The 24,852-nt window shown below is 31.5% G+C and overlaps 1 protein-coding gene across 4 annotated transcripts in view; it reads right to left on the bottom strand.

The window, feature by feature from the left end:
• Nhe3 (Na[+]/H[+] hydrogen exchanger 3) overlaps nucleotides 1-24,852 on the bottom strand; it is a 101,149-nt gene that overhangs the window by 22,618 nt on the left and 53,679 nt on the right. For 3 of the 4 annotated variants that reach the window (XM_085823181.1, XM_085823184.1, XM_085823183.1), the window contains exons 14-16: nucleotides 24,686-24,712; nucleotides 14,716-14,828; nucleotides 12,146-12,254 (exon numbers count right to left, since the gene is read on the bottom strand). In XM_085823181.1, coding sequence (XP_085679307.1) covers nucleotides 12,146-12,254; nucleotides 14,716-14,828; nucleotides 24,686-24,712 — 249 coding nt within the window. The remainder of the gene's footprint in view (nucleotides 1-12,145; nucleotides 12,255-14,715; nucleotides 14,829-24,685; nucleotides 24,713-24,852) is intronic. The other variant, XM_085823182.1, reaches the window with a different exon arrangement.

Genomic DNA, 24,852 nt, shown 5'->3' with positions numbered 1-24,852 from the left:
TCAGTCACCAAATCCCTTGGCGAATTTTCCCTCCTCCTTCCGCGGCGTAATAGAAAACTGGTTTACATTATGCCTATGGAACCTTGACTGAAAACAGAGATACAATATTGACTGTTTAGGACAAGGATGTCAAACTTGCGGCCCACAACAAATATTTTTGCGGCTCGGCCAATATATCGGCAAATAATAATATATAATAATAAAATAACATATCGACGAAGAAAAAAATGAAATGTTTACTGCTAAGTAATTAACGATAATTTATTCAGTGTTGTTAGATTATTCACAGCGAGCTGACACACACACTACTTAAATTACAAATGCGTGTGAGTAGCTTGCGTTCAGCTACCTTCGGCTTTTGGGGGACACGTGCACTCAGAACTTGTACGCATTACCCGATGGCCGAACTCATGGTCTCAGTTTTCCAATCATAGTTTTGTACGATATATTAGTGCATGCATGCACTTTGCTTTATTATTAATTATTCCTTAATTCATATTGTTACAGATTTCATAGTTATTTATTTATTTAGTTTTTTTTTTTTTTTATTTAGAACTGTAATTAGATTTGCTTCATGTTGCCTTAGCAACGCAGATGATTTGTGAAAAGACAGCTGCGTTGGAAGGTTAAAAATAGAACAGCGTGTGAACAATGCTAACAATATCACAAAATGTGACATTTTGTGATATTGTTAGCATTTAAGCATTTAATACCTAATAAATAAATATCTCGTAATTGCTGTTGTCATCCACAAAAATTCAGATATTTATAGATGTTTCCAGTATATTTGAGAAATTAATTATAAAGCTTATAAAAGCCGAGAACAAACAACTCATCTCAGTAGTAGCTGTAGTTCTAGCAAACTGTTTGTTTACTTAATGCTGTGATTGATTTGTAGCGATTTCGCTGTGAGATAGAATTAGTTTCTCTATTTTGAATTGATTTTTGCTAAACGTTTGACATTTTGTGATATTGTTAGAATATTTTTGAAGAAATATTTCAGCATTTTGATTTACCTCTTGTGGAAAGAATAAATTTTTGTTAACTTTTTAACGTTAACCATGTTTATTCCAGCCCTTTGTACTCAGTATGTCTATATCAAAACCAAGTGGTAGTAAAATTAAACGAAAAATCGCTGACGAACATAGAATATTCCAAGTAAAATGGGAATTAGAATATTTTTGCTGTGAAATAAATGATAAAATAATCTGCTTGATATGTAATAATACTATTAATGTACCAAAGTTATATAATATTAAACGCCATTACGAACAACACAAATCAAAATATAACAATTACAAAGGATTAATGAGAGAAGAAAAGTTGAAAGAGCTCAAGTTAGAAGTGAAAAAGCAACAGTCCATGTTTAGTAAAGTATTGCAAGAAAGTGAAGCGGCGGTACGTGCAAGCTACGTCTTGTCCGAGTTGATAGCTAAACATTCGAAGCCTTTTACTGACGGTGATTTCATCAAGGAATGCCTAATGAAAGCTGGAGAAATTGTTTGTCCTGGAAATGTGAAGGCTTTTCAATCAATTTCATTGTCTCGAAATACAGTTGCGGAAAGAGTTACTGATTTAGCCGCGAATTTAAGTGATCAGATCAAAGCAAAATCATGTAGTTTCGAAAGTTTCTCCATTGCCTGTGACGAGAGCACGGACATTAGTGGCAAAGCTCAATAAGCAGTGTTTCTTCGTTCTTGTGACAAGAATTTTAACATTTTTGAGGAATTACTGGAACTAATACCGGTGCCTGGTACTACCACAGGAGAAGATATATTTACTTGTGTTTTTGGACTTCTGCAGAAATACAATCTACCTTTGGCAAAATTAAATTCTGTAGCTACAGATGGCGCTCCATCAATGACCGGGAAAAACTAGGGCTTCGTAGCATTACTAAGAAAAAAACTCAGTGAAATTCACAGTTCAAACATTCATCATATGCATTGTATTATACATTAAGTTCTATGCACGAAAGTAATAAATATGGAGAATGTTTTGTCATATATAAAAAAAGTTATAAATTTTATAAGATCTCGAGGTTTAAATCAGCGTCAATTCACTGCTTTCTTAAGTGAGTTAGATAGTGAATATTCGGGTTTGTCCTACTATACCGAGGTACGTTGCTTATCTTGCTCCAAACAATTCTGGCATTTGAAAGAAGAAATATGTCAGTTTTTAAAAACGAAAAATCAAGACGTAAGTTTGTTTTACGATCCAATATGGATACAAGATTTATCTTTCTTGGTTGATATAACCAAACACTTAACCGATTTAAATTTATCATTACAAGGAAAAGATCATATCATTACGAACATGTTTGACATAATTAAAGCATTCAAATGTCAACTAGTTCTTTGGGAAAAACAACTTAAAAATGAAGATTTGACACACTTCCCGACGTGCAGCATGAACAAATCAAGTTTAGATGATACTTGTTCGTATCAAAAATACGCAGAAAAAATTGCAAATTTAACAACTGAATTTGAAACGAGGTTTAATGATTTTAGTTCCCTCGAAGACAAATTTTTTTTTTTGTTTTCTTCGATTTTCTCAATAAGTATTGACTCAGTACCCAGCCATATGCAAATGGAGGTGATCGAGATTCAATGCTACTCAAATTTGAAAGCAAAATTCATTGAAGTGGGCGTGCCTGAATTTTACAAATATTTACCAGCCAGGTTTGAAAATACTCGAAAATTCGCATATGAAATTATTTCCATGTTTGGTAGCACTTATCGGTGCGAGCAGTTATTTTCAGTCACGAAAGGTAATAAGTCTCCTATTAGAAACCATATTTATGATGCTCACCTTGGGTCAGCGTTGAAAATTATCACTGCAAACAAAATTTCTCCCGAAATAGGAAAGATAATAGCAGAGAAGAGATGTCAAGTATCAGCACGTAAACATTAAATGTTTCTTGTTCTTTTCTATATAAATATATATATATGTTTATTATTGTATTATTCGAAATAAATCTACGTTTCTATGAATATTGATTTTTTTTTTTTTTTTTTTTTTTCCGGCTCGCCTAAAGTTAAACCTTGTTTGTTTGACCCAAGTGTACCTATGAGTTTGACATCCCTGGTCTAGGATTATGAAATAACTTTGAGATAGAGTCACAAGGTCTTCTTTATAGCTGTGATATGTAGAAACACCTGTTGCAAATAACTTTTAATTTGTGATTATATTTCCCATTTGTATTTTGCAACATGTCTGGCAACACGATTTTTACTTCTTGTTTTTTGGCCATGTTTTCAGTTGTTGTCACTTGCCTTACACTTTACCATGCTTACCATGTAACATCCAGATAAATCTCTGCTTATTGTTTTGTCTCCATTCCTAACACTAGACTCTTGTTTATACTATTTTTTTTTCATTTATTGTAAGCATAATTGCTAACACATAACGTTGTTCAAAAGGCAGCAGTTCAGTTTATTTCTGTTTTTCATGTTATTACAATTGGTCGCATTTATTTCAAAGGGATGTGGATGGTTGACTAAATGTATTTGCTTTGTTTTTGTTTTAAATTTCATAAATTCTAAGTGATTAGTCTTACAATGAGATGTCTTCAAAACAGAAAGGAAAAAGGTTAAATTTAGAAACATGGTTAGAAGAATGCTGCTAGTAATCTGTAACAGAGGATGTTGGCAGAAAAGTATGATAGATGGTTAACTTACTTTATGAAATTTAAATTGTTTCAGAAAAGAGAGTAATCAAAGAGAAAAAATAAAAAAAGGATTCTTAATCAGGTGAATATTTCAAGAAGCAGTTAGCGTTTTTGAAAGCAGTTAGTGTTTCACTTTTAGTGAAGCAGTTAGTGTTTTCAAGAAGCAGTGTTTTTGATCAGGTTATGACACCCAGCATGCTATAACTGTGCAGAAAAATTTAGAAGCAAAGCGGAGATAAACATTAGCAGCAATTCGTAAGCCTTACGCGAGCGAGCAAATTAGTTTGCAAAAATGGAAGCTGAAAAGATATCTGTTAAGCCATTATGCAGAAAAAGTGATTGGTCTATTTGGAAATATCGAATTAAGTTCGTATTAAATTATCACGAAAATGCTTTAGAAGTCGTGGAAGGAAAATTGAAGAAGCCAGTGGAGCCTGATCATGAGGCCGCTGAAGAGATTCGAAAGAGATTCAGAAATGACATGAAGGTTTTTAATAAAGCCAATACTTGCACTATGATGGTTCTTACAAACTCCATGACTCAAGATACTTTACAAAAGCTAATGAGATTCGATAGCGCAACAGACGTTTGGCTGGAACTTCACAAAGTATTTGAAGATTCATCCGATAATCAACTTTATAACATATGTTTACAGGTCTTCAAATTCAGTTGTTCAAATGATGATATGGCAGCTCATTTATCAAAACTGAAAAATCTATGGAATGAACTGAACAGTGGACTTGAAAATAAGGAAGAAAATAGACTGCCAGAAATGCTGTTGATTTGCAAAATATTGGATACCCTTCCTCCCAGTTATCGTATTTTCAGATCGAGTTGGTTACTTCTTAGTGATGAAAAGAGAACTTTAGACAAATTAACCACACAATTGTGTACCCATGAAAGAGAAGTAAGGAAAGCTCCAAATTTTTTAGAAACTTTAGATCAAAAAGCATTGATAGAAAATTCGGAATTTAAGTGGAAATCCTCTGTTAACAAGAAAAACAATGGCAAGTACAAGGGCAGTGGTTTAGAAAGTTGTGTAAATGATTAAACTTGAAGCACCAATTAGCACTGTGGAGCAATGCAATGCATGTCTGAAGTGCACACCTGATAGAATGTAAAAGGGCAGGTGTGACGACCATTTACAGCCACACTTGACATGACATTGTAATGAAAGACCCTTTAAGATGCATTTGATGGCATTACGAAGAGTTGTCAGACTTTGAAAGGGATCGCATCAGGGTTAAGGAGGCCAATTGGTCGAACAGGTGGATTGGCATATTGGTCCAAGTGATATGGTTGCCGTTCATTAATGGAACCAGTGGCTCATCAAAAGGCATAGTCAGATGTTGTAGTGGCTCGGGATGTCCCTGGGCAACCAATGCACGAGATGATCATGTAATTATAAGAGCTGGCACACCTGCAGTTATGCTATCATCAATTCAATGGCATTTGCTAACTCGCAGGGATTTCAGGATATGATTCACAGAGGACTAATTGATGCTGGGGTCCAATCTCAACTTAACATTGAAACTTCACCATAAGTAGTGCCATCTTGCAAGGAGCCATTCTTGCTCAAGCTGGACAGAGTCTGATGGAGAAATGTTTTCTTCAGTGACAAACCATGCTTTTTTATCAATGCTAATGACTGCCACCTATGTGTCTGGAGACAGAGAGGTAAGTAGCCCAATGTACCATTTGTTACCAAGTGACACACAGCCAGAAACACAATGGATGATAGTCAGGGAAGTGATCAGTTGGGACAGCTGTCCAGCATTAGTCATGCTGCGAGGTGTTCTAACTGCTCGCAGATATGCTGACATGATTTTGCAACCGATTGTACAGTCTATGCTAGCAGGTCATTCAGGTTCTGTTTTTTAGAAGGACAACGCTCGGCCACACATCACATTATTTTCCCAACAATATTTTCGATGTGTTAATAAAGTCCTCAACTGACTTGCCATATCTTCAGATCTGTCACCTATCAAAAATGTTTAGGAAATGTTGGGCATGCAAATCAGCTGTGTAAAAATACATCCCAACTCAGTGACTAGTTGTCGCACAATCTACTGCAGAGGGCCATTAGCAACTTGATAGACGCCATGCCTAACCGAGTATCGGCTTGTATAGCTGCAGGGATGGCATTATCACCTACTGATTTTCACATTTTTTGTGCTGCTACTAATAAATAAAATGCTTAAGACACAATAACACGCTGAATAAATACTAATTCAGAAGTCAAACAACAAAAATCAGCGTTATACCTACAAAATTTTCACAGACAAAATTTGTAAAATTTTGTAGGTATAACGCTGATTTTTGTTGTTTGACTTCTGAATTAAATAAAATGCTTCTTTTGTCAGAGTTTTTGATCACTTGTTTATCTCCTCGAACACTATACACTGCCGACTTTTGCAGTTTTTTTGCAACAGAGTGCATTTGAATCATTTTAAACGGGTTATTAAGTTCTCTTTGATGTAAGTTGAACTTCATTTTCAGATAATTTTGGTCGGACTTTTCTCCCTTCCTCGAATAATGATTCTCAAAGCTCTAACTTTTTATCACAAAATCAATTTTGTCCGTCACTTTGAAAACATTGCTCTATATTTTTAATCTATTCTATAATCTCACATTAAGTTTATTTATTTTTGAAATAATACCAATTAGTTATTGCAAGTCCTTCAAGTCTTCCATCATGTAAAATTTCAGGCTTAGTTAAAAAGATAGTCTTCAAAAAAGTGAACCTGCATTAGTCACTACTATCTGTAACAGTTCTTATGCAATTTAACAACTTTAAAAGAATACAAACTAAGTTAAAACATAACAGGTGTGGGCAGGGTAGATGAAACTTGTTACACTTATCTGTACACATTTCTACCAGTAACACTTACACTGGAAATCCTGGTAATTGCTTTCTTTTTTATTTAACATTAAGCTTAAACTTTCTGAATAGTTTGCTTATTATCAACATTTATTGTAACATTTTAATATTTTCCATCATCATTAATCATGTTCTCATATAAGGGAACAAGGAAGGTTTGAATCCCGCGAACGGGCTGGCTGCACGGGTGTTTTCGTGGTTTTCCCCATGTGTAACATGTATACAAGCCAGTTTCCCTTAAAAAGTCGTCCACGAAGGCATCCCTTCCTTAAGGCAGATAGCCCTCGAGTGCTTTGCCGTAATCTAATAAACCAAACCTTTGACAAGGCCATCAAGTATCCCTTGAGGTATGTATGCCACTGACTGGAAAAATGCTGAAAAAAAAAATCCCAGTTTCTTTGACACAAAATTATTTCAGAGACTATATTACGTGTTAGATCCTACTCTGAAATTGCTTTAGACTAACATCATCATTTGTGATGCCAGAATTAAAAACTAAACTTTCTATTACATATGAAAGCTCTGAATTCTAAAAAAAATATAAGTGTGAATGATTTAATTACCAAACATATTAACCTGACCTCCTGACATGACAAGAAAAGAGAATAAAGGATAGAAATATTGAAACTACTGAAAAATGGAGCTTGTTTAAAGAGGTTATATTAAGATAGGTGATACTGTTTCGGGAAAATTAAGAAAGCAATGAAGAATGTTGGGATTGGTTTGACACAGACTGAAAAATAACAATAAGGAAGAAAATAAAGCATTTTAAAAAATATTACAAAAGTAATGTTCAATATATTCATTGAAGGAATACAGACAAAAGGAAATGGTGAAGAAAAATTTCCTATCACATGAATATATAATTTTCATCAAACTCCAGTATTTACTGGAGTTTGATGAGACTGCTTCAAAAAAGACCTTTTTCTCCTGAAAACGAAAATCTGAAAGCTCAAACTCCAGGAATTGTACATGGAATTATCAATAATCTCTAAACACTATTTCTAGAGAAAACCGGATTCATCCCAGGCTGTTGAACCTTGGTTTGAAGAAGACTATGACATCAAAGAGAGTTATGAATTTTGAAAGCATTCCTAAGCATTGTAAACAAACTAAAAAAAAAAAATCTTCATCTTTATAACTAAGTTATTAATCTTAATAACTTTCAGTTTTAGTTTTATTAGTTATTTAACCTTTACTTTTATTCTTTATTTCTCATTTGCACTCTAATTCATACATTTAATCAATAAGTACTACCGTTTAAAAGAATTTATCTTATTTAGTAATACTAAATATTACAACAAAAATATAATATATTATTAATAACACCCTTTAGAGATGTTATTCTTTTAAATTAATGGTTTTCATTCAGTGCAAATAACGATTAGAGATAGCTGTCATTTGGCAGTCAGTCACACTTTAGTTTTATCATTTAAATTCTATTTCACTAAAAGGCATTACTCAGCAGCATAATAAAATTTATTATTTAACATAGTCTAAACACCTTAATAACATTTTGTAAAATTGGTGTTTTATATTATGAGAATAATTGAATAAAATAAGCTTTTGATACCATATATAATATGCCAATTTCAAAATACCTAACTTTACATCTTATGTACATTTTTCCTTGCAAGAGAAATAAAATTTATACTTATAATGATGTGATCTTGTAGTAATATGTAGATTTTAATCTTATGTACATATTTATGCTTCAGCATTACTCAAATTGTTGCGTTTTTTCTCATATGGTAATATGCCTTTAAATAACTTATTTTCTAATTGTTTTACATTGAGAACAGATATGAACAAAGAAGCATCAGAAATTCCAAAATTAAACTACATTTTTTGCATTGAGGTTTTAGTTTTATTTACAAGTGTAAATATTTAGTTTTATCATTTGGCAAGTAAAGGTATTATATTCAATCATTCCTTGTTTCATCTCCTGTAAAATGTTAAATGATCAGAAATTTTAAGCTTCCAAAGCTTCATATTATTTTTTTAACTGCAATAGGATTTTGGAATAGAAGTTCAACCTCTCTTCGGAGTATGCTCTGGCAACCACTGTTCCATGTGATGTGGACACGACAATAATAACTCAATAAGTAAATAAATAAATAATTTTAGAAAAGATTGAACTGCTAGAATTCTAACAACAACATATGTTTGACTGCATTAAAAAACACATAAATTATTTTAAGTTCATATTAATATACAGAAAAACTACATAAACATTTTCAGGGGTGTTTGTGGGACCCGAAAAAATATCCTGAAACTTTTACGGACTTACTACCACATTTTGGAGTTTCGAGAAGGGGGGGGGGAGATAAATGAAAAATTACAATTATGAAGTATTGAATGACCTAATTAGAAAAGTTCAATGAATTACTTTTTTTTGCAAAATTAATAACCATAAATTTTCAAACATATAAACTACTACATTTTATGTAAATATTTTAAATTACCTGAATTAATTCTTTAAAACAAAAATTATCTAATTTCTGCTGCTTTTTTTTATTTTCTGATGTTTGTGGGCTTCTCTTTCTTTTGTGGTAAACTTCATAATTGCAGGAAGGTTGACTTTTATTTTCCTCATTTACAGTTGAAGAAATTTCCTCGAGAACTGCACATGCAGAGGTAGAAGCAGTTTGCTTTTCTGCTAATGTAGAAGGTTTTTCAGAGACTTTTATAGGTGACTCATCTGAAATACATGTTTTTAAGTCCTCTTGATATGTTTTCCAACTTCTGTTCATATTCAGTAAGAGATCTTTGTGAATTGGATCAGTCATTGGATTCTTTGAGCCATATTTTTCACATGAGGTTTCTTTAGAAGCCATTAAATCATATTTAATAGTCTGCACTGCATCTAGGGAATCAATCTTAAGAGAGGTTCTATAGTCAGTGACAAGTGTATCCATTAAGTTGAATGCACTTTCCACTAATGGGCCATGGAAGCAGCTAAGGCAGGCTTTGACCAATTTAACCAATGTAGGATACTTATAATCATTTGTGAAATCATCTTTTAAATTAAAAACTTTAGACCAATATTTATCAATTGTACACTTGATTTGATTTCCACTTTCATCAGATGTGTAGAGCATTTCTTTGGTGATATCAATATCACTCTGGAATAACCTTATTTCAGTTTCTACTTTTGACTTTTCATTATCACTAAAAATATGGGACATAAAAGATAATTTTCCAAAAGCTAATATTGTACTGGTTTTACCTCTTAGCTCTGGATCTAATGCTGTAAAACTAATTAGATATGAATTTTAAGGGGTAATTTCTGTTTCATATGCTGTGCTGTATTAGTATAAGCTTTCATCAGAGAAATTTGGAATTCTTTTGCTATTGGATGATTTTTTGATAATTTCTTCAGGAGAGTGGAAGCTTCTGCACCAGTAAATATTACTTTGCTAGGTAGATGGAATTCTGGATTTGTGACATCAACCTTTAATAAATCATTATAAGATGTGCACTCTATATTTTCTGGCTTCATAAAAAAAAGAGAAAAATTTTGCCATCAATTTATAAATACTGGAATGTATTAAATGAAGCATTGGTTTTTTTGTTTCAAATAATTTAATATATGTGTTGAACTCTGGTAATACTGCTGAATATAATGCCATATGCAATAAAGTTTTGTTTTGCATAACAAATAACCCATTTAGTATTCTTTTTTTCCGAGCTAAAGCATCCTTTGTGAGTTGTTGGGAATGCAAGCAAGAATACACCTCTTCAACAATTTTTTCTGAGCTGCAGAAATATTTCTTTTATTGTATACAGTTTCAACATAAGAAAAATAATCCCTTTTATCAGTTTTATCCAAGTAGTGAAAATAAAATGCAAAAAGAGCATCCCACAGATCTTTCATTCTTTCTAAAACACATAAAATGTACACCCACCTATGATCTGGTCTCTTCAAGGGCTTAAGTTTTTTAATCGCAAAGGATTCACAGATTTTGAAAAAATTTTCTCTTTTACTGCAGCTTTTCATATCAAAATAGATGTCATCAAACAAATCTTCTAAGTATCTATCAAAACATGAAGCAAATTTTTTTGCACAGTTATTAGCTGTGTGACATGTGTCACCATCAATATCTAATAAGTGGGGTGCTTTGTTTGATCGTAGTCTGGTTTCAACACCCTTTTTTTTTCCATGCATAGTGTTACATGAGTCCATTAATACACTAATTAAGTTTGCCCATGGAATATTGTTATCTTCAATAGTATTAACAACTGCTTTAAAAACAGCTTCTGAATTGCAAGATTCCATCTTTAGATATGCAAAATGATGAACTACAACTTCATTTTGATTGTTGTCATAAAACTGCACCAATATTGCCAGTATACTTTCTTGAGCATTTCTAGTACTTTCATCCAAATTTAGAGAAAATGGAGTCTCCTTTAAAGTTTTAATGATATTTTCCTTAATAGTTTTTGCGAGCTCATATTTCATCTTATAACATGCAGTAGTCCTGGACATTTCCAACGAGTTTAGTGCCATCTGATCGCGGCTCAAGTGTTTGCAGAGTTCAATTAAATTGGGAGCTACATTGAAAGAAAGAGAATTCTCGGTGATAAACAAAGTTATTAATACCTCTTGGCGTGCTTTTCTTGTCACTATATCCAATGGCCGAGCATCAGTCTCCAGTAAGTCATCAGTATTTTTTTTAATTAACATAATTACTTGAAGTCATTGAATGTCTACTGCACTTTGAATATTTTATGTGCGTCACAATTTTAGAATGATTTGTGAAAGCCTTGAATCCTTCCCCACCATACTTCAGCAGTGAGTACCAAAAAAAACACAATATGCTTGTCCAGCAACATTTATTTTCTTGCACCATGTGCTGATGGTATTCCCATTACCATCTCTCCGTTCAATCCAATTCCACCTAAATGCATTCCGGACACCTTCTTCTAATTGTATAATATAACTATTTATATCGAGAAATTTCATAGTGAAATTCTCTTGCGTACATAAATAAAAAAATATTTCAATAAACGAAATGAACAATTTACACGTGCATCAATAAATGAAACAAAAATTTTACACAGCGGAGAAAAAAAAGTTGAGAAGCGATCAATGACAAATAGCTAATACGGCGAAAAATTCCCCTTCTCTACTTATTGGCGCCACGCCAGGAGAGATAAGACCTTTGAATCCAGAGTCACATGATCGCACATCTGGTCGAACGAAGTCTCTCCCTTTTTTTTCTGCCGCGCCTACTTGCCGAAAAGAATCCAGAAGAGAATGTCCAAGAACCGGGGGAATGAGTCATAACTCGCAATAAGGAAAGAACAAAAAAGAAGTTTTTTCCCCCTTTTCACGCATTATCACTGCCTTTGGAGAAAGAAAGGAAAAGTTTTCACCACACACACTGACCTTGCGTTTTCTGCTTTCAAAGCAAACAAAATTACCCAGATCAAAATAAATAATTCATTATTATTTCTACTTCCTTTTGAACGACGATCCCCAGAATTTCCAGGTATCGAAGTTAAAAATCCCGGGAGCACAAACATCCCTGCATTTTACAAATATTTTAAAGAAACATGAAATAATAAAACTATAATTTGATGAAAAATCCTACATTAGAAAGTTGTTGTGTGCTGGTAAGAACTCTAGCAACAGAATGGCAAAAAGAGGGCAAAGTTTCCATAAGAGTTGGACGACTATGCGTTAACAGCGGTTTCATATAACTATTTGAATATTTAAGGAAAATTTTAATTGTGACAATACAGAGAACATGCAACATATGCATAACAGAAATGTTATAAGATATATGACATACAGTAAACACAAAAAGGAGACCTAAATATATCAGAAAATAAATCGATTTAGCTTTAAGTTAATACTTTTTTTATATACACAAAATATAGTATTTACTTTGAGATATAAACATTGGTTACAATCCTTTGAGATATAAACATTGGTTACAATCAAGCAGAGGAACTTTTCCAGTCATTATTAGAGAAATGAATAAAACTTTGCTTACAATTTTAGAATTAAAATGTTTTCTTTTCACTTTTTTTGGGTCAATACTATATTATAAAATTATGTGTATGATGACTAATATTAGTCCTGTTAATATTTATGTATATTGTTATTTTACACAAAAGTTTTATGTACAGAAAAAAATTTAACTTTCAGATTCAGGAATAGCGGTCAATATACCTACTTTATACATTCATTATTACGCCCATTAATAGAGAATTTCATTTTATTTTATAATAAAAATATATAAAATCAACACAAATACATTTATTAAAAAGAAATTAAAATTCGTCTTGAAAGGCTAAAATTATCTCTACAATCTCTAATTTATTTTATACTAAAAATATATAAAATCAATATAAATGGATTAAATAAACAGAAACAAAGAAAAATTGATCCTCTCTTAGACAAAAATATATCATGGATAAATACAAAACAATATTTTTTTTCCCCTCCTTTTCTTCTTATTTGGTCATCCAAAATGCACGGGGGGGGGGGGGGGACAAGAGATACTTAAGCCAAATTTATTTCAGAGATTACATGCAGTATCGATGTTAATTGATCTGAAATACAACCTTCTCTGAAGTGAGGGAGTCAAGAAAATCAGTAATGAGTGTTGCCTCCACATTTATCAATGACTGCCGCTATGTACTGTGGCACTGAGTGGAAAAGGCTTTGGATGTGTTGTTTGGGAATGGTAGCCCATGCTGCCTACATACAAAGTTTATCTGGTGTGGTATGCCATGCTAGGTATTCTCCAATCATTCCGAGACATATTCAATGGGTGATAGATCTGGAGAACATGCAAGCCAGGCTAACAATGCAATATGCCAGGCTAAGAAGAAAACTTGAATATTGCATGCAACGGTGTGGTCATGCATTGTCCTGCTTAAATGTGGCTGCAGGCAAACCTTGAAGGTAAGGATGGAGAAGAGGGAAAAATACCTCAGAGTGCTGGCTGGTAATTGTACCAATAATGCATACTAGGGGGTTCGGGAGTAATATCAAAACCAGCTTACATCATAACACCAAGTGCAGGACCACTATGACGATGCTTAACAAAATAGTAGAGCAGCCTCTGTCCACAATGTCTACAAGCTCTAATCCAACCATTGTGGAACTGGAAGCAGAAGTGTGAGTCGTCTGAAAACACACCATGTCATTAGGATGTCCATCTCCACCACTTAGTGTGCCATTACAAACGCAAATGCCTTAGGTTTAAACATAAGTGACAACTGACGTCTAGCGGTCAGTCCAATGTACTGTTAACAATTGTAACAAATGTCAAATTGTTCCTGCAGATACCGATTACTGCATTATAGACTGCATCTCTTGTGATATGATTGTGGATATGGCAGTGATCTCCATCAAAGCCTGTCTTCCCATGCACACGATATGCACATTTTTCCATGGAGTGGTGCAATGAAGTGATTGCATTGCTCCTGTCTGTCAGTCATTCCCTCTAGCATCCAATGATTCCATATTTATATGACTGTTGCTTGGTTATGTCTGATATGATGACCAATTACCTGGAAGGATCATCCACAGTCTCAATATGCAATGATTTTGCCTCAGTTGAACTTGGACAAGTGCTTGAATGATGCTCGTGTTTTTCTACAAGGCACACACAAAAAATCTCATTATTCAAAACAGCAATCTTTCCTCCCTTTATATAGGGATTGTAAGGAGTGCTGAACTCCCTCATGATGTGTGGATGTGCTGAAATTGTAATCATTTGCATATTCCATCATGGTATACATATGATGCAAGTTTTATGTTGTTTGGATGCTTCCTTCATGGTGTTGCATTTTGGACAGCTAGCAGTTTATTATCCCTGAAGTAATCTACGACATATTTGCAAATTTAAGAAGCTTTTATGAGCTTCTGAAATTTGCAAATATGTCATAGATAAAACACACTTTGCTTTTATGAGCTTCCAGTATGGTGATCGAGTATATTTTATACATACACAATTTTTTGTTAAGAATTTCAAAGCTGTACCTAGCATGATACAAAATAATGAAATTTTAAGTTTTCATAATATCATTCCACATTTAATTACATCAATCCATATCACCTGATAACATATGCATATATGGAAGATGGATATTAGTATTATTTATTTAAAGGATATACTACTAATAATAATTGTTAAGAAAAGGATACCGCATATCAAAGTTGTACCACTTCTTTACCAGCCAAGCTTTCTCATAAGGCGTCTTAATCACTTGGGGTGCAGGAGGACTCCTCAGATCTGTCGGTGTTGTTACTTGGGATGTCTAGATAAAGGAAAGCAAATCAGTTAATTTTTCTTTCTATCAAATAATCTAGTTAGTACTAGTAATAAAGAAACTATTTTTTAAATTTATATCTTATTTTAAAATACATATGAATTAATTTAATCATTTGTAATGATTTCTTTCCGTCAGTTACAACTATTCTTTTCACTATTAACAGCTTTATGAATGATCACTAATCCTTAAAAATCTACCAGAAAGTTAAAATTTATAAACTCAGCCCTGGATTCTTAAAACAATTCAAATGGGAAAAATTATGAATAACTACTGAGCAGACAAAAGATATCATATAAACTAAAATAAGATTAACTACAATAACTGGAGTCAAATATCTTACAAATGCCTAGCAAAATATCAGTAGGAAAAATTAATCTTCCTGGGAGATGAATGCTTTTTTCGGATGCAGCAATAATAATGACATTAGACACATCTCTAAAGAAACATTATTATTTAACTTCCAGAAAGCAGTGTCAAACTCACACACACACAAAAAAAAGGTGCTTATGTATTATTCAGTTGATGATGAAACTATTGCCAAATAGCATGATTTAGTTTCAATTATCGATAAGCGTGAGGTAACAGTGCATCTGCACTTTGTAATTGATGATACTTCTGTAACTTTGTATCTGATGTAACTCTAACTGAATTTCCATAAAAAACCTTTCATTTTTGTAAACAAGGATATAAATTAACCATTAATGCAGTATTGTATTTTGCCTTATATTTTGAAAACAATTACTGCAATTTGGAACCTGCTTTCTACAGAAAAACAAGCAGTGAATTATTTTCACAGTTATGGGATCTTTCCATGAAAAAAGTGTGTAGTAACGAACATAGTATGATCGGCTGCATATAGCCAATAAAAAGACAATAAACTGGAACAATTACCAGCGAGAATTTTGTCCCCATACCGTTTGAAAAAAATCGAACAGCCAAACAATATAATAATATAAATCGATGAAATTTTTTTATAAATAAAGAGAGGTTAGTTACTCGAGAATTCCACAAGAGTGATTGGCAAAACTTTGGCGGGATGTTACACGACTAACCCCATACAAAATTTAATTTATGATGGAAAAACTAGCAACATTTTAAAAACATTTCAATACCTAGTAGCAGAAATCCTAGTAACTTGTAGCAAAGCAGACAGAAACTTTACAGAAATTGCTTTTAACTTTGCACAGTAGTGCCAAACTTGCTAAAAGGATTAGTTAAAGAAAACCATGTAATGAACCACATTAATAAACAAACTAAAAACCTTCGCAGAAAAGAATTAGTAGCAGAATATCATAAATGAACTACATAAATGGGGGAAAAATCAGAAGTACTTTTTAAGCAAGTTATTAGATGACTGGTTGATAAAACAAATTAATTTGTTGCAGTTCATAAGAAATGATGTAAATATAATAGAGGAATAATTAAAATTTACATACACTAGATGTGTGTTATCCATCAAAATTTTGCTGTTCCAGTATCATTAATATTTTTCAAGGCCAATGCTGAATTAAATTCACATTTTAATTTAGGAAAGGACAATTTTGCTATCAGATTTAATAGAAGAAGTTACATGTAATAGTCTGATGATAGTAAATACGTAATGATACAAGATGTATTATGTTAAATCATCAAAATATCACACAGTTCATTTCTTTTGGTTTATTAGAGGAACTAATCATTCGAAAATATTGGACGGAACTGCAAAAGCAGAATATCACTGCTCTAAAACATCAATGTAAGATATAGTTGTGGAAAATATTACTAAGAATAAATAAATAAAAACTTCTAAAAAATAACATACAATTGACAATTTTTACTCTTAACATTTAAAAATCTTTTTTGATCTCCATTTTATATATTATCATTTAAGCAGGGTGTTTAATTCAGTTTTTAGTTTGCCTTATAAATTGCTTTATTTGAATAAAGACTAAAACTCTTTTAAGTTGCTTTAAATTTGTATATTTTCCCCCTTGCTGTTTCTATAAATATCAATAAACACATTACTAAAAAGGGAAACTGTACTTCAAAAGATGATAATGAATAAGAAAATATTAAATTCCCTACAACATTTTACATCATGAAAAAATGCATAAAAAATTGTCGAACCTATGAATATATATATTGCACATGCACATAATTAAAACATGCTTTCATGCACACTTATAAGATAATACATAGGCATGGTTTAATTCATATTTATGGCATAAAGAAGGAAAAATACACGAAATGCTTATTATGTAAACATCCCCAAACCTCACACCTAATTTATAACATGAATTTCAAAAATGTACTTACCTAGCTAAATCTGTAAATTATAATACAAGGAAAAATACTTTAAAAAAATATACAGAATAGTATGATTTTATAATCATTTAAACTTGATAAATTTTTCTTAACATTTTGACATTATTTAAAATATTTATATTTGGTGCAGCATTTTCAGTAATATATAAAAAAATAGAAAATATTCTCCAGTGCTTGCAAAAAACCATTGTGAAGCTAGTCTACTTAACTATTTTTTTTTAATTATACAATAGAATAATGAAAAAGCAACATTTAGGCAATAATTCTGTAACAACAGGAAGGCCAGTGTCAAGCTTGTGAATTAATTTTTTTTTCCAAATCTATTTAACAAACTTTAATTTGGTGAACAAATTAATAAGTTATCTTTTAAAAAAATTACTTCATTTATAATTTTATTGGATTTTAAATAATAATATGAAGTTTAATTCTACAGCTTGTTAGCCTAAATATGACAACAAATTATAACATTTTAAATTCAATGGAGAAAATCTTAGGGAATTCTCTGATAATTATGATGATCTGTTTAAAAACCAATTTTATAACTTTGATAAAATATATTTTAAAGATTGATTCAATGGAGAAAATCTTAGGAAATTCTCTGATAATTATCTGTTTAAAAACCAATCTTATAACATTGACAAAATATATCTTAAAGATTGATTTTGCTATACAAAAGCACACCACAAAGCTCAAATCATAGCAATATACTTTATTTGGCAATGAAAGAAATTATTCTGAATGCTTAATAAGTTATAATTCCTTTTTTGTAGGTTTGTAAAAGATTTCTTAAAAATATTCTGGATGGAATACTTAGATGACTATACTTTATTATTTGATAAAATCAAAACAAATTATGGTTATCTGCCTAAATGAAGGGATGCCTTCGTGCAGGAATGTTAAGGAAACAGATTCACATGCACATTATACACACACACATACAAAAACAAAACAAACAATTCAAACCCAGGCCAAACTGCCAACATTCAGCAGTCTGTCAGATATTTGGCCGCTTAAAAGACTTTTACGTTAGTATTATGTGTGTGATATCATATATTATAATGATAATGATAATGGGGAGAGGGAAGTATGAATGAATGTCAGAGATTGTTTACTTCAAAATTTTACTCCATTTACCTAGGGATTTGGAAAACAATCTTTTCTAAATTCCATAATTGTACAAAGGGGGGGACAGTTCTGTATCTCCCAGTCCACTGGGCCAATTGACGAAATTCAAACTACGTTACTAATTCAGAAGTCTAAGCTTTTAATGACTCAAATGCGAGATTTAGGATATATATTAGATTTATATATAGCATTGTTCTAACATAGGTATTTTGACATAAAATTGGACTATTTTTAAAATAACAAACCAATTTTTTTCCATATTTCGATTGCATGACTCAAAGTATGCCTAGATATTAAATTCTGTAATTTTTTTAGAATTTTATGGAGAAATTCAAGAATTTATCTTGACGCATTTTTCAGTTTGCACCAATTCACTTGGCAAACTTCTTAATTTATAGCAACCTATTTTCCTTTCCCTTTTTTTCATTGTAGACGATCGGAAAAAACGTTATCGTTCATACTTTCAAACAATTTTAACAAATTGCATAAACCACATTTGGCATTATTATCACTCACTTATAACAAATATGACAAATTTCAAAATGTGCCAATATGTAAATTCAAGCATATCTTAGGAAATTTTGAATATAAAACTCTAATTTTTTGCAGGTATGCTTAAAAATACATCTACTTTAAGATGAAGGTACAAAATTTATAGGTTATATTTCAAATTTATAAAAATTATTTTAAAATACAAATTAAAAAAATAAATCGTAAAAAATGAGCACATTTTATTTGGAATGAAACTAAGTTTCGAATTCTGGAAGAAGGAATTCAGCAAGTTTCATAAAAATGAGATATTAATAAATACATAGCAAGTTCAATTAACACTGAGAAGCTAAAATTTTGAGAGGTAATTTTTTAAAAACTGATTGTGCGATTTTTACAAAACTTGGGAGTTTAGCAAAATTTGAGTCATAAAATCGAAATATGGAAAAAAAAATGCCATGTCATTTCAGAAAAAGACCGCTTTTGTGTCAAAATACCTACATTAGAACAATGCTATATATAAATCTAATACATAGCCTAAGTCACGTTTTTGAGGCATGAATAACACAAGTTGAATTTCGTCAATCGGCCCAGTAGAACGAGAGATACATAACTGTCCCCCTTCCTTGTTTTTTGCACAGTGTACAAGACTTTTTACACAATTTTTTCAAGACAAAAAAAAGTATAAAACATTAATGCAAGATTTAATGTAAGATTAATGTAATTTTGTAAGATTGGCTTATTTATTAATTTACGAATCAAGTGATAACTTTTATATAACATTTGATTTATATACTAGATTGTTAGTACAATAATATTAATAATTATACATATGTAAATGATGCATTCCTGATATCCAAATAAATATATATATATATGTATATTTTGTAAGTACTATAGTGTAACTACTATGTGATTAACCAGCCATTTTGGGATTAAGCCACTATGTGCCACCCTCTTAACCAGCCACTGTGGGATTAAGCTCTTAACCAGTTTAAGTAAATTATGCGAAATTCAGTAAACATCACTTCAAAGGATGAGAATAACTTAAACACATATTTACTGTATTAACGTATTTTTAAGCTGCACAAATGTCAACTTAAAAAAAAAAAAAAAAAACCATTTAGAGCAGGAAAGCACTATATTCTAGAAGAAATTATTTTCTTTTGCTTTTTTCACAACTGCCTTTTTCTTTTCTTCCCTTTTTTTTTTTTTAAATAGAATGCCAACTCTAGTGCCGCTTTCATTTTAGCACAGTCTTCTTTTTATGCCTCAGTGTTTTAGTTTTTTCCTTTATTGCCCTTGACAATAACAGCTTAATTAATTTCACTAACTTTAGAACTCGTACTGCACTTGTCATCAATAGAACCATTTAATCAGCAGTATCCCTTTTTTAATTATTCTACTCTAAGATTTGACAGATGTGACTTAACCACTATGTAGGTGATGTCTTTAATGTTTACAGTCTTTAAAGTAGCATTAAGTACAGTGTCTTCAGCAAGAAAAGGATTTCTAGAAGAACTTGTACTTGTAGTGACTGTAAAAGCTTTTTCGTAACACCTTGCTCCACAGACTGTAAAGCTTTGTAAGATTGCGAGGCAAAACTTTTTATGTCCTTCTTTCATTCATATTACAGTTTTTTTTAAACGACATAGTGCATTGTTTGTATTTGTTGGTATTTTCAAGCATGCCATGTATTTTTAAACAAGCAGACTTCTATCCAAACTGATTTTTGTACTCAGTAGTACAGTGGAGGAGATAACACAATCAAACTGTTAAATGCATGAGCTATTGTCTCAAAAATTAAAAAAAAAAAAAAAAAAAGATGTTTATTCTTTTCTGTAGCAAGAGAACAGAAAGTAACAATTATTCTCTTTTTGCTTGATTTGAATTCTGATCTGATGTTTCTTGAATAATAACTGAAGTTCTTTTTTAATAGAAGTTTTAAATTTAACCCATGCCAGACAGGCATCCCATGTATGCATTCCCTACAAATGTCTCTCAAAACCAGTGTATCATCCATGGATCAGTGGAGAATGCCTCAAGGGACGGGTGATGTGTATGAGCGTTTTAAGCTGGCTTTAAATACAACTAGATGATGTCCTGTGCCCATTATGTTTGAACTGAACATAGTTTTAGGATCTCGATCTTCAATATCATTACATTCTGGACAACTCTGCTGTCAGCTATTGCAGGGCAGGAGGGAAAGCGTAATGTAAACAAACAGATTTCGGCTCTTTAACTTGCTATGTGATATAAACATTACCATTTCTGTTATCCCTTTGAAATCTTTTTATGACTTTTTTTTTTTTTTTTTTTTTTGCTACCATGTAGGGTCTTTTAGGGATAGTGAATAGGGTAATATTATTCTTTGCATTGCTTTTATTGCATATATTTTGTATGATTCCCTTTTTATTTTGGAAAGCCTTGCCTTCAGTTTATTATGGCAAGCCTTATTTATCAGAGGAAGGATATACTTGCATGATAAATGCACCAATTAGTGGTATGAATTAGAGTGATTTTAATATGGATATTTTGTCAAAGACTGAGCTCATCAAGTTTCTGCCTTCTACTTCTCGTGAAAGATTTTGTTACTTCTTCTTGTAAATAGTCTTTCTTGTACTTTTTTTATTAATTTTATATTTGATTAATGTATTTTGTCAATTAAAATTTTAGAATAATTTGAATATCGCTTCTGAAAATTATTTCTTAAAATAAGTAATTTTTTTAAAATATATTTTCATGTAAAGTAAAAGGATAAGATTATTAAATGCTAACAGATGTGATAGCTTAATTAATAATCTAAAATGGTACCAAAAATTACATTACAACTTACACTTTTTTGTCATTTTCCCCCCAAAGTTAGGCTTCATGGTGAAAACCCTCCATCCTGTGGAACAATTCCTTTCAACTCCCATTTGTCCGAAATGCTATCTCAAATGGTTACTCCATTGTCCTCAATATGACAGACCTGCTTTGATTATAAACCTTTTTCTTTAAAGATATATTGAAATTTTTTTGGAAATACCTTTGTTGCTGATAGTTTTTCATCATCACAGCATAGTTGCCAACCCTGACATATGAAAAACTAGGTTTTGCCAGGCGTTTTATGCACGGCTCTAAAACTCAAAAAAGGTCCCCAAAAGAAAAAAAAATTCTCCCCCCCCCCAAAAAAAAAGGTTCTAAGGAACTTCAAACTAACTTTTAAACTCACTTCATAATGCATGATTTAGGTTTGTTACACAGTGAAAATTCTGAGTACAGAAGGAGAGCTTTTATTCATCAAAGTACTTTTAAATACACTAAAAGTAAAATCAATAATTAATACACATACTATTGTATGGATAAATTTAATAATGTACTATATATTGATGTACAGTAAGTTCATGAACAAAGTGGGTGATCTTCTCTTATTACTAAAGATTTGGTGCAGAAAATTGACGAGTGAAACAGAAGATTGTTTATGATTTTGTCATTATTTGATGACTTTCCTGGGGTTACCATGCAGTGTTCTTTACGAAATTGTGAGCTAATTCTTAAATTATTGAAAACTGCACAAGCTGGGCAGGAAAAATTTTGACGGATGTCCCCAAAACCAAATGTTTAGGTAATGCTTGAACTTCCCTTCAACAGTATGGTGAGGAAGGTAATGAATTTTTAAGCCAAATTGTCACAGGCAACAAAACCTGGGTGGCCTACTTACGCTAGGACTGAAGCAGCAATCTTTGGAATGGCGGTTTTCATAATCATTCAAGAATGTAGAGTTCAAACAAACAGTTTCAGTTCAGAAAATCATGTATACTGTGTTCTAGGACAGGAATGCGGTGTTGCTTGTGGATTTTCTGCCTTGTGGTGATACAATAACTTCTACGATGTATTACCAGACCTTAAACTGTCTCGCACTTGTGGCATGTTGAGAAAAGATCAGTTTGCTTCACGACAATGCCTTCATACTATCATTTCACTGGGAACAACTAGATCACCCTCTGCACAGTTTTAATTTAGTTCCCAGTGACAACCACCTGTTTCTGCATTAGAAAAAGTATCTGAACGGTCTTCACCTAAATCACAATGATTAGGTCAAAACAACCATTTTGCAATGGGTGTCAAATCAGGTGGCAGACCTCTGTGAAGAGGGGATTCAAAACTTATTTTTACAATATGATAAGTGCTTTAAATTTGGCAGAAATTATACTGAAAAATACACTGAGATGCAGGTTTTCATATAAAAATAAAATTGGTAAGAAAATTCTACTTTTTTTTTTTTATTCCTAAATGGTACTTACTTTAAAGCATGCCTTGGAAAACAAAATTAAATAAAATTATTAATTGATTAAACATTGGCTAAAATAGTCATAAAAATTTTTACAAATAGCTACAGTAGATTAAGATGATTAAAATCAAATAAGAATTGAATAAAATAAATAAGAAAAATTACACTGAAAATCACTTAGGGTAAAGGAATGGAAGTTTCACAATTCAAGTTTTGCTAACTGAAACAATTTCATTTGTTGCTCAAAAACATTTTCCGTAGGCTAAAAATTAAAAAGATTTGATGATCTACCAGGAGACTAGAATGAAAAACCAGGAATCTCCCTGAGAAACTGTAACAGTGGGCAACTATATTAAAAGAAACTCCATGGTATTTTTTCTAACGGTACAACCATTTGTTATTTGCTGAAATACCATTTCCATTTTCAATTTTGCACGCAATTTAAAAGCCTTCTCGTTCAAACTTGGCCCACTTATTAAATTATACCACTTGTTTTGAAACCACAACCACAAAGCATCTTTAACCAACTCATTTATGTTTTCCAGACATACAATGTGATAAAAGTGTTTTCTCCAATTCATATACAAAACTGCTGAATGGATTTACAACTTCAGCACCAATAATCTAACATACCCATTACCACACAAAGTTCATGTGATATTTGCTTTTTTGCTTTACCTTCATGTAAATATTTTAGAGCAACAAATGAAATTGTTTCAGTTAGCAAAACTTGAATTGTGAAACTTCCATTCCTTTACCCTAAGTGATTTTCAGTGTAATTTTTCTTATTCTAATTTTTACTACCATTGTTGCTAGAGGCACATTTTAATTTTTTGTTTATTTTAACAATGATATTTCTTTTCCTAACATTAAATTACAGTAACTGGATAGAAATAACTATTTACACTGCTCCCACAAAGCAACAGTAAAGATCTAGGTACACAAAAATACACCCACTGCTAAAATGAACACAGTTTTTAACAAATCACAAAAACAATATACAAAGATTTTGTCACAGATGCTCAGAGTCATTTTCACAATTTAGTAGTCAGTTAAACCATGACCAATTAAACCAAAACCAGTTAAGAGGACATCTATTGTAGTTCTAAATTTTTCACATCATAATGAATAAAAGAAATATTCTTTTATTGGTTAGTATAGTCTGCATTCATATCTCATTTTAAGAAAATTGTTTTACTTATAATTTTGATTATATTTTAGGCTTTTAATAATCTGTGATTTATATTATGAAATTAATATTTTCCAAGAAGTGTTGCATATATATATGTGTATCTTCTGAAAGACAATATTTTCTACTTTCGTGTTCCTAAAGTTAAACACAGAAATAATTGTTTTTATTATCATTAATTTTGCACACAATCACTTTTTCAGCAAATTATCATTAATTTTGCACACAATCACTTTTTCAGCAATCACTTAAAATGGCTGGATTCAAGTAATGCATTTAATATCAAAATATTTTGTAAAAAAGCTGGTACATGAAAGCATTAAACATAAAATATTAAATTAAACATCTCATTATAAATTTAAATAAATTACAAATTAATGCATTGATCTCTTGTTTTATTTAAATATTTTTTTTAAACAGAAATATTACTTGCAACTAAAGGAGAATGGTTACATAGCTTACCGTGTCTGTTTCTATTGTATTATACATCTAAAAACATGCAAAAGCACAAATCAATCTAAAGGTTAAATGGTAAAGCAATCATCAAAGCAGCAAGATGAACAGAAAATAAAATACACAGTACAGAAGCACCAGGCATGCAAGGTTAAACAAAAAGTTTTCAAAAGAAA

Source organism: Stegodyphus dumicola, chromosome 9, assembly GCF_044657685.1.
Source record: "Stegodyphus dumicola isolate Sdum_Otavi_A_Nest chromosome 9, ASM4465768v1".
Taxonomy (NCBI): Eukaryota; Metazoa; Arthropoda; class Arachnida; order Araneae; family Eresidae; genus Stegodyphus; species Stegodyphus dumicola.
The sequence above is the reverse complement of the archived record's forward strand: the minus strand, read 5'-3'. Positions and strand labels throughout refer to the sequence as shown.